Consider the following 16248-nt stretch of genomic DNA (forward strand, 5'->3'; position numbering starts at 1 on the left):
CCCAAAACGTCCTGTTCATAGCTCTTCAACATGCAGTCAGCTCCCGTTCAGCAAATGTATTTCATTCAGTGTCCATGAGCCGATACTCAGAAAGGATTTCTGACATTCATTAACTTAAAATATTGAACATTGCTTTATAAACATTGCTTTATAAAGTTTGGTCCATTGTGTGGAGTGATGTACGTTTAGCGTCCCGGTCCACACTCCACTCCAGTAGATGGCGGTAATGAACCTCAATACTTTGCTTGCCAACCGCCATAAAAAATTAAGAAGAAGAAGAAGATCCTGCACCGTGTTTTCAGACATACGGAAGCCGGTCCTATTGGGATAAGGTGAGTTCTTTACTGATGATATCAGCTTTGTCAGGTTTTGTGTTCCCCTGGGTCAAGCGGAACTACTGTTGGTCCATTATGGGGATTGGTCCATAGTTCCCTACTCATTGTTGCCGGTGAGAGCCATTAAGCGAAGGTCAACCCTTGCTAATACGAGTTAGCTTCAGGTCACTTCCAGTTTCGTTATACCTGGAGGCCATTACGGCGTAGAGCTGACTGCATTTAAGCTGGTAAAACTTCCTTTGTGATCACGCACTTGTCATCATGCCAGATTCCTTTTAAGCTTGTGTCAATTTAATGTTGTAATGTGTATTACCACAGAAACCTGATCTTCAAGCCGAGACCACCACCAGATCAGAATGTCCGTTAACGATCTGTTTTTAATTCAGAAACCGCTCCAGATCTTGAACATAAACTTTCAGACTTAACACTTGTTAATTTTGAGATTGAGAGCTTTCATCTCAGACCGGACCTCAGAGATTAGTTTAAAAATCTCAAATTAAAAGTTTCAACTGTTAATCAGGGGCATCTGCTTTATTCCACAAAACATTTCCACAGGTTCTCCTGTAGCAGGGGCCACGAATCTGTCATAACAATTCATAGAGAGAGCAGCCACTGCCTCATGCAATGCCTGGAAGGACCTATTGTTCTACCGTCAATTTCGAACGTCTCTTTTTTTCTTCATTTGTATTCCGTCACCATTCATGCGTCTCGTTTACCCCCACACAATTGCTAACAAAAAGTTCGACAAGATCTCCAGAAGGGAGCTGTTACTTTTAAGGGAAATCGGAGTCACCATGGCGACATAATTCGCGACAACGATGCCCCTGATCCCATAGAAATCACTGGAGTGAGGTTAAAAACAAACAGTTTTTGAGGAATTTCTGTCTGGTCAATGATTCAAGTAGAAATGCCATTAAACTCTCACTTTGTATATACTGTGTTCTGTTCAGAGGTAAATTTTATGGATTGTTAATGCGTAAAGGTCATAAAGGTCAGCCAATTGAGCCTGTCCCCACTGACCAATGTTCATTTTTCAGTGAATATAAAACAAATAAAAATATTCTGTAACCGCAAGTTATTTCTACTAATATAAACATTTTTAGGTATACTTTAACCTAAATGAAAGAAATGAGAAAATCCATGAATTATTTACACAATAGCACTTTATAATAATCTCCCTCCAGTTTTGTTCAACCCTGTAACAGCATATCAATCCCTTTGTTTTCTAAATAATGGTTCAGTCCAATTTTCTAAGCACCCTGGAAGTGAAATCACTTAAGTCTTTAAATGTTAGCATAGTTTCTTATTTATATTTGATTATTTTTATCCATAAATTGTCATCGTCAAGCTTAACCTTTCAACAATGTTACACATGTAAATGATATTTAGGAAGAAATAAGAAATTGCCTTTGAAACTTATATTAATTTCTTGTTTTCATCATCTCCTATGTTGCTCCATGCCAGAGCTGATGTGAACTTATGGCAATGTTTAGTGTAAATTTTCCACCCCGTCACATTCAACCTTGTTACAAAAACTGTTTTTTTGTTTTTTTTTTAACAAGGTTGAATGTTGGACTGTTGTTAAGCCAGCCAGAATGTTGAACCCTGTTACAGTCTGGTCAACTTTTACACTGGGTTAAACCCCGATACTTGATACATTGTTATAATTTTTTTAAAATAACATCAAATATTAAATAACATATTTGTTGGGCTATATGCAAAGTTTAAAGACAAATTTAAAGTCAAAAACATAAAAAAACCTGACTTAATATTTATCTTAAAGTGCATTTTCATGATTTATGAAAAACGCTTTTAAATCAATTTGCCGTCTTCTACTTATGATTCACAATCAAATAAAATATATTTCCAATTAGTTATTTTAATCAAGGGACAGGAGCTCTCAAAGGAACTGGAAGATTTATTTTAATTATGTTATAGTGTTATACTCATAGAGGAATCAAATTGTCCTGTTATGAGGTTGAATTTAAAGCAACCTAAGTAACAAAGAAATTTATAATAACGTTTGGGATTTTATGCTTAAAGTGGGGAGATATATTTACCTGGAGGTTCAAAAAGTCCTTCAATAGATGCAGTTTTAAAAAACTGCATCTAATTTTTTTTATCATTGTGTAAGGTTTTATAAGGTTTGTGTAACCTGAGACCCTCAAATGTACCAAATTCAGAGAATCACCCATCCAGCTTCACTGCCACTAGCATAGTGCATCAGCCTTCTCTCTAACATTTAACTTTTTATTGAAAATTTTTACATTTATTTACATATACAATGAACTTGAACACATCACATCCACCTCTACCAAAAATAAAAATAAACCAAAACTGTTGCTCGGGAGCTTGTACTCATTATTACCTTATTGTCTTTCGTTTTCATAGGCCTTTATCCACTTTTGCCGCTCTCTGTTGTCCTGAATATAGTCCATTTTGTCCATTTTTCTTCCATTTGTGTTTGTTGCAGTCTCAATCTGTGTGTCAGTTTTTCTATGATATAAATTTCTTCCACTATTCCAGTCCATTGTTCTTGGCACCGGGGATCCTCTTTCCCCCACTTCCTCGTGATCGCTTTCTCACCCGCTATTAACAGAATCTTAATCAGGTACCCTAATCTTGGTGTTATATAATACCATGCTACTCATAGGGATATCATATCCCAGTATACTCTTCACAGATACATAAACATTTTTCCAGAATGTAACAATTTTTGGACAGTTCCAAAATATGTGCGAGTGATCCGCATTCATCATTCCACATTTTCTCCAGCACCCTGCGCTTGAATCACTATATTTATTCTTGATTTTAGGCGTAGCCTTCTGTCTAAAATGAGCATTTGATCTACTTCTTTATTTGTTAGCTATGTTTAGCACACTGAATGGAGCAAGTCAAAGAAAGACATCATGCATTTATGCTAACATTGGCATTTTGGCTAATTTTAGGTCATAGGTTTAACATATTGAATGGAGTAGGTCCATGTACAACTAAGTAACATTGCTTAGTCAGGTGTGTGTGTGTTTCAGAGAGTGACCATGGTTCTGAAAGATGTTTCAGCTGATAACATTGCCCGTCCTTTGGGGAGGAACGAGGTAATTGGTCTGCTTTTCCGACTCACCATATTTGGAGCTGTAACCTACTTCACCATCAAGTGGATGGTGGACACTATTGACCCAACTCGAAAGCAGAAGGTGGAGGCTCAGAAGCAGGTGAGGGTGTAGTAGCCTTGTTATTCACGGCTTTGTGCCTGTTCATGAATTTTCTGAATTGTCGCCAACAGGCTGAGAAATTGATGCGTCAGATCGGAGTGAAGAATGTCAAGCTGTCGGAGTATGAGATGAGTATTGCTGCTCATCTGGTAGACCCATTGAGCATGCAGGTAATTTCTCCTCTTGAGAGTTGATGATGGAGTGTCGAGACTGTGTCTGATCTCTGACCTCTGACAGATCACCTGGAGAGATATCGCTGGTCTGGACGAGGTCATCACTGAGCTGAAGGAGACTGTTATCCTCCCTGTTCAGAAGAGACACCTGTTCCTAAACTCCAAACTGCTGCAGCCTCCCAAAGGTCAGAGCTCATTCACCTGCTTTCTGTGTCATGTGACTGCAGCTGTGAGGTAGGTTTAAGATCACGTTGAACCTGAGAAAGAGTAGTGAGTTCAGAGACCAGAATTTCTAAAGACATTCTGGTCCAAACAGCATGTTTGGTTTCAGCATTTCTGACTGAATAGGTCTGCAGTAAAATGATCAAAAGATGTTACAACCCCTAGAATTTAGTGATAATGGAGGTTCCCTCTAAACGCGTCTTCAGTTTGTATTGTGACATTTTCTGGATATGGAATCATGGGCTAGAGCACTCTGGATCTGAGGTGGTGATTGTGATCTTTGGCTCTGTCTGTTCTTGTTGTCATATTTGCTGTAAAAAAGTTTTGCTGGTTCTTGCTGTATGTTCTCCTTTGGTTCTTGGCATCTGATCTGTCAGTTCCTTGTGGCTGTTCAGTTATTTCTGTTAATATTTGTTGGTTTTTCCCATATATTCGTTGTTGGTTATTTTTATCTAAGATGTCAGTCTTAGATAACTTTTACAAAAAATGCTTTTCCATATTTGTGAAAACTGTCCCCATGTCATGACAGTATAATATCAGACAGATAATCTTTGAAAAGATCAATCTCCTCCACCTCCTCCCTGCGCTGCTGTTACAGTCTGATGAAATGCACTGCTCCTGGACAGAAATAACCAATCCCAGGCAGGAGGAGCCAGCATTAGTCTCAACCAGCCCCCTTTTTGAAGGACAATTTTGTTTACTGAACTTCATAATTCATTTTTTTTATTATTTGAATATTGAACATATCTTCCAGTTCCAATGTTAAATGTTGAGTGGAATTTAAAGTTTGTTGATCTTTGAGAATGTTTTACTGCATTGTTATGCCATTGGCATCATATTATTTGAAAATGATCTCAAAACAACAATATTATTATTCATCACAATAATTACTGGGACAATTTATTGTCCAGCAAAATTTGTTGCTGTGACAGGCCTGCTCATAATTTACGGTCAGGAAATTGTGACAGTTTTAACAAATATGAAAAAAACCCAAAAAACTTTATTATAATTTTTTTTATTAGCATATTGCAAAGGAAATGTTAATTCCTTTGGGCAGCTGTATAGAAGTCAGTTTAAAGTAGCCAAATCTTTAATATCAACCTTTTTGAATGTTATTGCTTGATGGCTGACTTTTTATGTTTGCTTTAAGAAGAAGATCAAATATTGCATACAGTCAGTGCTCTTTAAAAATGAAAACATAAAACCTCTTTGAGATTCAAATCATCCAAACAAGAGTTTAATTTAATTTAACTAAACATTTTTCTAACTCAATAGTTCCCATTGTTTGTCTGTGGACAGCTGGGACATTTTAAAGACTCTTGGCAGGATGCTTAGATAGTACTTAACGACATCAGCTGAATGAGTTCAAATCAAACAGACCGCTGGTCAAAAACTGCTGATCCCTTGGAAGAACTCATCATGAGTTTGGAAGTTATTTATGATCTAAATAAGATTTATTATGAAACTAGAAAAGTAAAAGTCAGTGTTGGCCTTATCCTGTCATCATCTTAACAGGGATGCTGCTTTATGGCCCCCCCGGCTGTGGAAAAACACTGATTGCCAAGGCAACAGCAAAGGAGACGGGGTTTCGCTTTGTCAACCTGCAGCCAAGCACACTAACGGACAAGTGGTACGGGGAATCGCAGAAACTAGCTGCTGCTGTATTCTCATTGGCTGTTAAACTGCAGCCTTCTATAATCTTCATTGACGAGATTGGTGAGAAATGTGCACATTTCCGACGACAGATAGTTGTAGTCTGTTTGCGAATTAAGCACCTGCATGTTTTAGTATCTGCCTGGCTCCAGTACATATCACTGCTTTTGAATTTAGACTCGTTCCTGAGGAGTCGCTCAAGCTCAGACCACGAGGCTACAGCCATGATGAAAGCACAGTTTATGAGTCTGTGGGATGGACTCGACACAGACCATCATTGCCAGGTGCGTGTGCAACCACAGATACACACACAAGCAGGTGGATATGGTCTTATAGTTTTCTCCATGTCAGGTGATCATAATGGGCGCGACCAACCGCCCTCAGGACCTGGACTCTGCCATTTTGCGGCGGATGCCAACCAGGTTTCACATCAACCTGCCTGTATGTACAGTCATAGTATTTACAAGTTCTGCCAGAGATCCTGTTGTAGACGATGCTAACACTGTTTGTTTCTGCAGAGCGATAGGCAGCGAGAGGAGATCCTTCGTCTGATTCTGAAGAATGAAGAAGTAAGTTCAGCTCGGGAAAACAAACTTGCCATTTGTTTTCATTAAAATGATCAATTTTGAAAATACCACCTCTAAACATCCAGTCTGCTCTGGACGAAAGGCGGGGTCATCTAAAGAGCTAAATATTTTAAACTTGACTCGCACCTCAGGCATGTGCGGGGGGGGGGGGGGGGATGAGGGAGGGCTGTAGGCCCTTCATCCTCTAAGCTTTAAGTGCACTTTTTTGAGTTTTTTTTTTTTTTCTATTTGTGCATCAGGAGGTCTGCTTGTGCTCCTCAACAATAGTACATATAACAGTAAATATAACAATTTAGCTAAATAAATTGGTTTGGCTTCCCTTGGTCTAATAATAGCTGAGCATTCTGTTGTTGTGAGCCCATGATGAAGAGGAAAGGGGCGGAACTGAAGCCTCTAGCTATTAAATTATGAGCAAGTTATTTTGTTGTTGTTTTTTTTCGTTACTAAAAAAGAAAGTTGTTTCTGCCACCTGTTGGTGGCTCACACATCAGGCATGAGGTATGGCTCACACCTGAGCTATGAAGTGGCAGAGACAACTTTCTACATTGCTGCAATATTTCTTCCAAATAAGAATAAAGATTAATTCAGAACAGACTGATCTGACAGATCATCTGATAGTTTATTATCACCTGCAGGTGGATGACTCTGTTGACCTTAAACTTGTTGCCAAGGAGACAGAAGGTTTTTCAGGAAGTGACCTCAGAGAAACGTGTCGTGATGCGGCACTGCTCTGCGTCCGAGACTTTGTCCACCACCAGAGCGCCAGGTAAGCTGCAGAATCGCCTATTCAATCACATTTCGAGTGTCCCAGATACGCCTGGTGTTGTCTCAGATGTTTTTTTTTTGTTTTTTTTGCCGTTTCTCAGCTTGGAGGAAGGTGGCACTATACGTCCCATTGGTTTGACTGACCTGCAGACCTCAGTCAACAAGATGAAGCGCTCAAAGGCAGCAAGCATTCATGGTGTTCTGGTGCACGCCACTCTGGACTAACTGCTTGGGTCATATGAACCTCCAATGCCTCAGCTGGTGTGGAAATGCATTGAGCATGTGCTTTCTGACATCAGTTTCCTGTGTCCTCCATGTTTGGGTGCCCAACAGGAACCTGGTGTTCCTGATGGGAGGAGTTTATAGTTCCACCACAGTTCTCTGTGAAGCTACCTAAGGATGTGCCACCTCACCAAAGTTCTTATAATCTTCCCGCTGTTGTCACCCTGGCCTGAAATCGCTGAGATGTTCTGAATTTGAAAATAGTCTCAAAGCTAACAAATTTTAATCATTAGACAAAACCCATAAATTTAATAAAACAATGAAATTGCTGATAAATTGGTCAGGAGCAGCACTCTGTAATGACACACAGCAAGCAGTTATCAACATAAAGTCATAATTGATTAATACCTTTATTGATCTTTTATTCTATAGATTTTTGTGACTTTTATCATTTTCTGAGGGATGGTTGTGTATTTATTATTTATATCTAACCATGGTGGGGTATTGTGTTCTGTTCAGCTCTGATTGTAAGCAATCTGAAGTGTTTTTTAAGCAGTAGAAAAATAAAAACCAAAATAATATTTATTTTAACGCATTTCTATGGATGGAGCTAATTTTGTCACTTCACTGTTTGGTTATTGAACATTTTGATTGGTCCAGTCCAGGTTTGAAGAGCCTCAGTGTTGTAGTTTTTAAACTAGAGTCCATTAAAGATGCGAAAGAGAGTGGAAAAATTAGGTGGAATCACCCTGAGCCTTTTCCCGGACCTTCAGCTTCGTGCTGCGCTGCCACTTCAGCCTATGAGTTGTTGGTAAGAACTAGCAGAATGATGTAGAATTTTTCATTGTTTCATGAGGTTTTGGGGGGACCAATAAGGATTGTTAAATTGTGTGGCAGTTTGGAGTATGACAGAGCCCAACAGGACTGTAACTATATTTTAAAATCTTTATTAATAACTCTTTCAGATGGGGCTCAATACCCCGTCCCCTCCATGGAGTGTCTCCCTGCTCCAGACAAGCCAGGTCTGTGGGGACGTGATTACTTTGGAGTAAAGCGGAGCTGCCAAAGTAGAACCTGGGAAAAGGGGAAATAGCCACATGACTGCTTCAGTAAATGAGCATAAATATTAAATCTGAAAATCTTGCTTTATTAAAGCTTTAATTCAGAACTAAAAGCACCCTGAAAACTTATTTGGCACATAAACCAATTTTTTTCATCCACAAGGTATTTTCTAAACCCCGAGTAGTCACCATTTCAAAGCTGTTAAAGCTTCAGTATGTACATTTTATAAAAAATATTTTTTAAATATTAGTTAAAACTGTCACTATGTTGCATTGGTATGGTATGAGGCAGATAAACTGTGGGAAAAAAAGTGCTCCTCTGCCTTCTCCCAGTGCTAACTAGAAGCAGCCAATCAGAGCCAGGAGGAAGGTCTTAGTGCTAGCCATCACACTCATGTAAATGCTGTTCATACAGAGATCCGTCTTTACATATTATGCTCATATTATGTTGTCAATAGCAGCAGTTTTAATATATATATATATATATATAAACATTTTAAATAAAAGATACATATTGCTTCCTTAAATAAAACCTGAGTCAGCAAGAAATTTACTTAAAGCTTCAGATGGAATCCCAGATTAAAGAGTCAGTTCAAAAATTAGAGTAAGGCGTTGCTGCAATATTCTTTGTCTTAATCTAAAAACAATTTCAGTAAATTTCATTAGTTGAGTGGAACACAGAAATTTTTCCACTTGATTTCATTCATATTTTTGTATGCAGAGGCTGGAAATTATACAGAAACTGTTTGCTATTGAAAAGAGCTGGTAGATATCTGGATGCCCTTTAACAATACAACACAGTTTATGAACAGAAAATGTTTCAATGGAGTGTCTCACCTCTACTAAGAGGGAATAATCACTCCAGTCAGTTTTTGCAACACTTAATCAAGAAAGTTCAGACCTGGAAGAGCAGTTTTGCAGCTACAGTATCTGATTGGCTGATGCCTAAGTGAGTTTGAGGCTTTGTCACCAGGTGGATTAAGATACAAAAAGATTATGAAAGGGTCCAAGCTGTCAAAGCTCAGTGTTGGGTCTCCGGCTGTCGGGCTTCCTCTCACACTCTTTGTTGAAGTCACAGCCATCTAGCAGATTGCGGTATGCTGCACGAACATCCCTATAGAGTGGTGCATCCTCAGTCTGAAAGTTTGGAAAGTGTAGTGGAGTCTCATTAATGAGCAGCTGTAGTCGGGGGCCACGTTGACAGTCATAGAGAACGAAGAGCAGGTTGGCAGCGTATGGAACGATGCGACTGGTCCGGAAACTTCTTCCTACAGAGAAATGTGCAGTTATTGTTCTGAACAACAGGAGATGTTCATTTGTTCAAAGTGAGACTTTTGTTTTTCCAAAAATGGGAACCTTTCCTGGCATGTAGAAAGAAATACATATTTTAAATGTGATAAATTTCAGACTGCATACCATGCTGTGAGTGGTAGTTGCTAGCAGTGGGCAGAGTCTGGTCTTTATACAGTCCAAGTAGGGAAATGAGGGGGAGGAGCGTCTCAGCATGTCCCACTAAGACAGAGGCTGGTTCTGGACCTGCCTCGGTGGATCTGGAATCAGCCAGGGTTCAGTCAATAAACAACAGGGAATCAATAAGGGGGTTCCTAGAGCTTAGTTAGGGAACACCCCACCTGCGAGGACGACCAGCTTTATCTAGGGTCCTGAAGATGTGATGGAAGAGTGGACAGCTGGACAGACTGCTTATTAAGTGACCATGAGAGCGCTTCCAGAATTGCTTCAGATCAAAACCGTACTCCAACACCTGTAGAAAAATGATAAGGCAGAAACAGCATCAAAACTCCACCTGCAAAAAAGAACTATAAAAAAATCATTGATCAATTTAATCTATTCTGGTCTTTGTTCAAGACCAGAACAGCTTTAACTTTAAATTTGACCTTGAAAGTTTAAGGTGTGACATCTTATAAGACAAGATGCGCATCCTCTGTCAATGTTTCTTTTAAAGAAGAAAATCTCCATAATATTTTGCTGAGGTTGGTTTCTGCTACCTAGACAGACGTTACTGAAGGCAGACCTTCCACCTTCTTCACTCACACCTGAAATGATTCAAACTTTATTTTTGATAATCAAGCATTTAAACCAAAATAAATTGAGGTTCACTGTGAGTTTATTGAAAAATAATACATTTCCTTGCATTTTTTTTGGCTTTACATCAATTTTGTAAATATCTTTCAGAAAATATTTCTCCCATACCTTTGCATCACTCTCATCAAACAGTAAGCACCACGGCGAGTGGATGGATTTGATGGACAGTTCGTAGGAACAGATGAAAAATGCTGCTTCCACTAAGTCTAGAATAGCCCCAAAGGGGAAGAAAAGGTCAAAGGGAGCATTTCCTTTCTAACATTACAATCTGATAGTGACTAAACATTCAGAATGAGAAAAAGGTCTGCAAAGTTGGTAAAAAAGAAAGAAAAAAAGAAATGCTGTAATATTCTTACAACTTCCAAGTACTATATTACATCTGAAACCTGAGAGAAAGCCTCTAAACTCCTACCTGGGGTGAGTAGGTGAAGAGAAAGGCCGAGTTTCTCAGCCAACCTCCTCCTCACTGCCTGCATTTCCTCGCCATGTTTGAACTTCTCAACTTCCAGCAGTGCAGTGTGGTTGTTCTCCACGCCTTCCACATAACCACGGCAACGCTCAAAGAAGCGCATAAGTTCATCATCCACCTCATGGTTGTATCCTTGAGCACTGTCTATAGGAGCAGAGGTCAGAGATCAACATTTTAGGTAAAAGGGTTGTCAGGTGTTCTGACTATTTGTGCTACCTATCAATCCATCCTACCTTGTGGAAGTTTCGTTTAATCTTTTAGTTGAAGATTAAGGTAAGCTTTAATTAATTAATTTTAAACCTAGTTTTCTTTTAGCTGCTGTATTACTTCATGTTTTAAGTTTACATGACAGGCAGCTTGTAACCACATTTGTAAATGGCTTTATTTTTCATCCACAATGTTGTTACTATACTGTATATTGTAAGCAGGAAAGTCATTGCTTGCCGTCAACCATGTGAATTAGGACAAAACACATTGGGGTTACATCAGCTTTGTGAGACATTTTGTCCCTATTTTATTGAAATGTGCTGAGTAGAGCATGTTGGTGGCAATATTATTTGATATTGAAGCCATTTATGTCTATGATGTAATATTAGTATATATTAAGCATAGGCTCTCGTTTCAGGTACACAGTAAACTGCACAGTTCAGTGGACATATTTTGGCTGCACTTCATTTGATAAAAACTGGCAATGCGCAAAAAACATTTTGCAGGAATCTGCATTTGTATATGTCTGTTTGAAAAAAAACTTAAGTTTCCCCTGTCTGATACTGTTTCATTATTACAAACACTTACAATTAGAAATATATTACAGTGGTATGACATTGACTATCTCTGTATTTTTTAATATATTTTTAAAATGGTAGGATATTCTGATGCAGGGTCTTAATGCACCAATATGTTCTGCTGTTTTTCTACCTCTCTACCTCTTTGTAGAAGAGGTAGAATTTTTGATGAAAGTTTTAGTGCATCAACATGTGCTTCTTCTGTATTTTATAACAATATTAAAATGAAGGAATCTGTGCTACCCACGTATTTACCAGGTAGGATATCTGGATGGAGTTTTGGTAGATGCAATGTGTATTTTATGAAGGTAGGATTCTAAAATGAGGTTTTAGTGCATTTAAATGTTACATATTAAAACAGGCACGCTATTAGTGCATTTACGCAAGCAGGTATTTTAAAGAGATTCAGGTGGTTTGAGAAAAGTTTTCGTCATTCACATATTTTTATGCTACTTATCACTGCTAAGCACCACTTAAATACTGTCACTTAAATAATGATTTTGGATTATTATATTTAACATTGACACTGACTGATAAGGTCTTTGGTATGTAAACATGACGATAGCGGTTTTTGAAAGGTCTGTCTCTCTGCCGGTTACGGTGCTGATGGTTTTCTGTTGTAGTGCTGATCTGATGAGGTAGCACAGATGGTCAGAACAGCAGAATGTCTTTTGCAGTGATGACCGTCACCATGGCAACCCCAGTGTTGCTGCAGACCCTCCTGGAATGCCTTCACGCTGCTCACACAGCGATGCTTAGAGCTGGTCACAAAGTGGATTCTCCTCTTCCTCACGTTTTCTTCAGACAGCAGAGATGGTAACAAAGTGGCCAGCCGCTGGGCCAGGAACTGGAGATCTTCCCTGCCCTTCCTCACCAGCCGACCTGATTAAGAGGCATAAGAGGATACATTTTTCTGGAATATTTTAAAATACCAGATGCAAATTATTCTTTTTTTGAAATAGACCTGATTTTTAAATCCTGTGTAATGTAAATATTGTTGTCCACTTCTTTTATTACCTTAAATTCAGTTTCAGAATTTTACTTGGAAAAAAATTTCCTGAAAAAGTTGCCAGGAAAAAATCTGTCAATACTGGACGGTAGGTGTGGACTGACCGTCCAGTATTTTCATCCAGACATGTATGGATAATGGATGGATCATGTATGGATAATGTATGGATAATGTATGGATAATGTATGGATAATGTATGGATAATGTATGGATCATGGATGGATAATGTATGGATAATGTATGGATAATGGATGGATAATGTATGGATAATGTATGGATCATGTATGGATCATGGATGGATAATGTATGGATAATGTATGGATCATGGATGGATAATGTATGGATAATGTATGGATAATGTATGGATAATGGATGGATAATGTATGGATCATGTATGGATCATGGATGGATAATGTATGGATAATGGATGGATAATGTATGGATAATGTATGGATCATGTATGGATCATGTATGGATAATGGATGGATAATGTATGGATAATGTATGGATCATGTATGGATCATGGATGGATAATGTATGGATAATGTATGGATAATGGATGGATAATGTATGGATAATGTATGGATAATGTATGGATAATGTATGGATCATGTATGGATAATGGATGGATAATGTATGGATAATGTATGGATAATGGATGGATAATGTATGGATCATGTATGGATCATGTATGGATCATGGATGGATAATGTATGGATAATGTATGGATAATGGATGGATAATGTATGGATCATGTATGGATCATGGATGGATAATGTATGGATCATGTATGGATCATGTATGGATAATGTATGGATAATGGATGGATCATGTATGGATCATGGATGGATAATGTATGGATAATGTATGGATAATGGATGGATCATGGATGGATCATGGATGGATAATGGATGGATAATGGATGGATAATGGATGGATAATGGATGGATACTTACCGTCCATGTCCTCGGTGTACCAGGGTTCCCAGCGGTTCCGGAGCTCCTCCAGCCAGAGCGTGGAGCTCTGTGAGGTTCTGGAAGCTTCGTTCTGGAGCAGCTCGCTCAGTCGGTGAATTCTACGGATGTTCTTGACGGTTGGAAACCGGCTGCCGTGTCTAATGACGGCGGTAACGTGGAATGGAGTGCAAAACTCACCTGGCGGGGGTCTGAGGACTGAGGTGTTCACAGTTAAAGGGTCTCGGAGTAGGTTCGGTTTCACCTCCTCATAGCGGGTCTTAGTTCCGAAGTAAGTGGCAATACTGGGAACATCCGGTTTTTCCGCGGTAGAGCAGAACACACAGGTCGGAATCAGGCGGAGAGCCGCCAGCCACAGGAGTCCGTGAGTTCCGACACGGAACATATCAGCTGATACTTTTGTTTGCCGTGTTTATGTTCCCAGATATGCAACAGGACCTTTTGGATGCCTTTAAGGACCCGTTCTTTAGACGAATCAACCGAATCGAACCAGGAAGTCAGCGAGGGAACCGCAGCCATACATTTGAATCCGCCCTCAGTTTTCCCTCTTCATCTTTCTTGTTCTTTTCTATTTTGTCGGATCGTAAGCAACGTTGAGTTGCGTACCTCCACCTACTGTACATGAGTGTGTAGCAACGCTGCTTTACATCTATTCAATTCTATTTTCTCATTTTGTATTCTGAAGATAAATAAATGTGTATTTAATCTGTAAATGTCCACTATTTCCCAGTATTCTTCATTCCTGTCCTTCCAACCTTTCTTCTCAATGTTTTACAATTCTTCAATGCAATGTTCTAGATTTTCTATCCAGCCACACCCTTCATATTTATGATAGACAGCTATGACCTACTCTGAATCTTATTTCTTTCCTTCTGTTATTCAGTACTTTTTTAAAAATGAATATTGACTTTTGTATTTTATATACACTCCTTTTATTATTTTCATTCCACCTTTTTTGCCACATTTCTATTTGTTTTACTCTTAACTGATTTTACTTCCCTTTTTCCAATAGGAATTGTAATCGTTGCCCCCTTTTTGCTCATTTGTCTGCTTTTTTTAAACTTTATTTTTATTTATTTATTTATTTTATTTTTAACAACACATGTCCACAGTTGCATTCGACTGTCTCTTACTGACATATATATTCTGCATTATAACTTAACAAAAGAAGATGAGACATCAAATGATCCAACATAGGCAATAAGGAATACATAACAGAGTCCAAACATCAGACAAGTAACAGCAAATAAATAAATAAATAAAAATAAAAAAATACAAAAAATAAAAAATACAAGACACACAATTAAATCCCCTCTGACATAAGATGGTCCTCACATTCTTAAACACCATGGTATTTTAACTGACCCATGGGTACATACAAGTGCCAAAGGGCAGTCCTGTATGGGTGTCATTGAGTAAGACAGGGCTCCACCTTATATCAAAAACTGTTTTTTGAAGCCTTAAGGAATATGTGATTCCTTCCATCAGATAAATGTCCCAGATTTTTTGTATCCATGTGTTATATGTAGGAGGCCCTGGTTTCAGTCACCTGATAGTTATACATTTCAAGGCTGCTGTGAGCAAGATACTTAGAAGATATCTATCACCCTTCCTGTCTATTCCATCGGGTATTACTCCCAGAACTGCCACCAAGGGAGTTTTTGGAACATTTCTCCTGAAAATAACACTGAGCGCTTCAAAAATGTCCTTCCAGAAACCACTTAGTTTAGGACAAGACCAAAAGATATGCATATGATTTGCATTCTGCATCCCACAGTTTCTCCAGCATGAACTGGTATGCGTTGGGCCCATTTTACTGGTTATTGCTGGCGTTCTGAAAAACCGGACTACTACTTTCCATTTGAATTCTCTCCATGTATTAGAATTTGTTGTTAAATGTGCTTCAGTACATATTTCTTCCCATGTGAGCCCAACTATTGACTCCTGTAGTTCAGTCTCCCAATTATGCTTTATGTTTGTGGAATCATGCACATTCATGGAGACATAAACAGGTCATATATTTTACTAATTACTTTATTATTTTCCTTTCCTCTTTGTATGTCCATTAGGAAATTTTCTATAGGAGTAGATTTGTGAAGTTTAGTCCAATTGTGTGTCGTCACAAAGGTTCTAAGTTGTAAATATCTATAAAAGTCCGTTTTAGGGAGACCAAATTCTTTCTTCATCTGTTCAAAGGTTTTGAAATGTCCATCATTAATTAATTGATGAATATGAGACAGCCCATGATTAGACCAGTTTTTGAAACCAGAATCTAAGTTGTTTGGTGCAAATGTCTTCATAGATCCTATACATGATAAAAGTGAAATCTGTTTGAATAACTTAAAATCCGATTGTATTTTGTTCCAAATTTTGAGGGTGTTTTTTTGTCCAGATTGTCATTTTCTTTACAGGAGCATCTAAGAAAGGTAATGCTTGCAGTGGTACTGAGCACATGCTTTCCTCTATTCCCAGCCATCGAGTATCTGCACTATTCTGTAACCAAACCAATAAGGGTTTGAGTTGTGCAGCCCAGTAATAATATTTTAAGTTTGGGAGTTTTCAGTCTGATTCTAGGACGCTTTCTTTGCCAAATGAATCCAGTTATCATTTTATCTAAGGTGTCAAAGGTAGATTTGAGAATTTCCACAGGTAACATCTGGAATAAATAGAGTAGTCTT

General features: G+C 38.5%; 2 protein-coding genes across 2 annotated transcripts; one reads left to right on the top strand and one right to left on the bottom strand.

Moving 5' to 3' along the window:
* The first annotated feature begins 252 nt into the window (after positions 1 to 252).
* Positions 253 to 7764, top strand: atad1b (ATPase family AAA domain containing 1b). Its single transcript, XM_055021213.1, has 10 exons — positions 253 to 332; positions 3365 to 3547; positions 3619 to 3717; positions 3785 to 3905; positions 5458 to 5658; positions 5773 to 5879; positions 5947 to 6036; positions 6114 to 6164; positions 6818 to 6948; positions 7049 to 7764. Exons 2-10 carry the CDS (start codon positions 3374 to 3376, stop codon positions 7170 to 7172), a joined length of 1098 nt encoding a protein of 365 aa, XP_054877188.1. The 5' UTR covers positions 253 to 332; positions 3365 to 3373; the 3' UTR covers positions 7173 to 7764.
* Positions 7765 to 8100: 336 nt separating this feature from the next.
* On the bottom strand, positions 8101 to 14198 carry minpp1b (multiple inositol-polyphosphate phosphatase 1b). The gene is made up of 8 exons (XM_055021211.1): positions 13553 to 14198; positions 12278 to 12469; positions 10746 to 10946; positions 10442 to 10539; positions 9862 to 9992; positions 9647 to 9780; positions 9289 to 9498; positions 8101 to 8243 (listed from the first exon to the last, which is right to left on the bottom strand). Exons 1-8 carry the CDS (start codon positions 13953 to 13955, stop codon positions 8131 to 8133), a joined length of 1482 nt encoding a protein of 493 aa, XP_054877186.1. The 5' UTR covers positions 13956 to 14198; the 3' UTR covers positions 8101 to 8130.
* Between the last annotated feature and the right edge of the window lie 2050 nt (positions 14199 to 16248).

The sequence above is a fragment of the Poeciliopsis prolifica genome, unplaced genomic scaffold (assembly GCF_027474105.1).
Source record: "Poeciliopsis prolifica strain line A6 unplaced genomic scaffold, Auburn_PproV2 SCAFFOLD074, whole genome shotgun sequence".
NCBI lineage: Eukaryota > Metazoa > Chordata > Actinopteri > Cyprinodontiformes > Poeciliidae > Poeciliopsis > Poeciliopsis prolifica.

Coding starts and splice junctions, on each gene's coding strand:
- minpp1b (XM_055021211.1), bottom strand. CDS start 13,955: ATGTTCCGTGTCGGAACTCACGGACTCCTGTGGCTGGCGGCTCTCCGC. Junction 9,499..9,646: donor CAACTACCACTCACAGCATG/GTATGCAGTCTG, acceptor ATTTCTCTGTAG/GAAGAAGTTTCCGGACCAGT. Junction 8,244..9,288: donor CTGTGACTTCAACAAAGAGT/GTGAGAGGAAGC, acceptor CCCTTTTCCCAG/GTTCTACTTTGGCAGCTCCG.
- atad1b (XM_055021213.1), top strand. CDS start 3,374: ATGGTTCTGAAAGATGTTTCAGCTGATAACATTGCCCGTCCTTTGGGG. Junction 3,718..3,784: donor TAGACCCATTGAGCATGCAG/GTAATTTCTCCT, acceptor GACCTCTGACAG/ATCACCTGGAGAGATATCGC. Junction 5,659..5,772: donor AATCTTCATTGACGAGATTG/GTGAGAAATGTG, acceptor TTTTGAATTTAG/ACTCGTTCCTGAGGAGTCGC.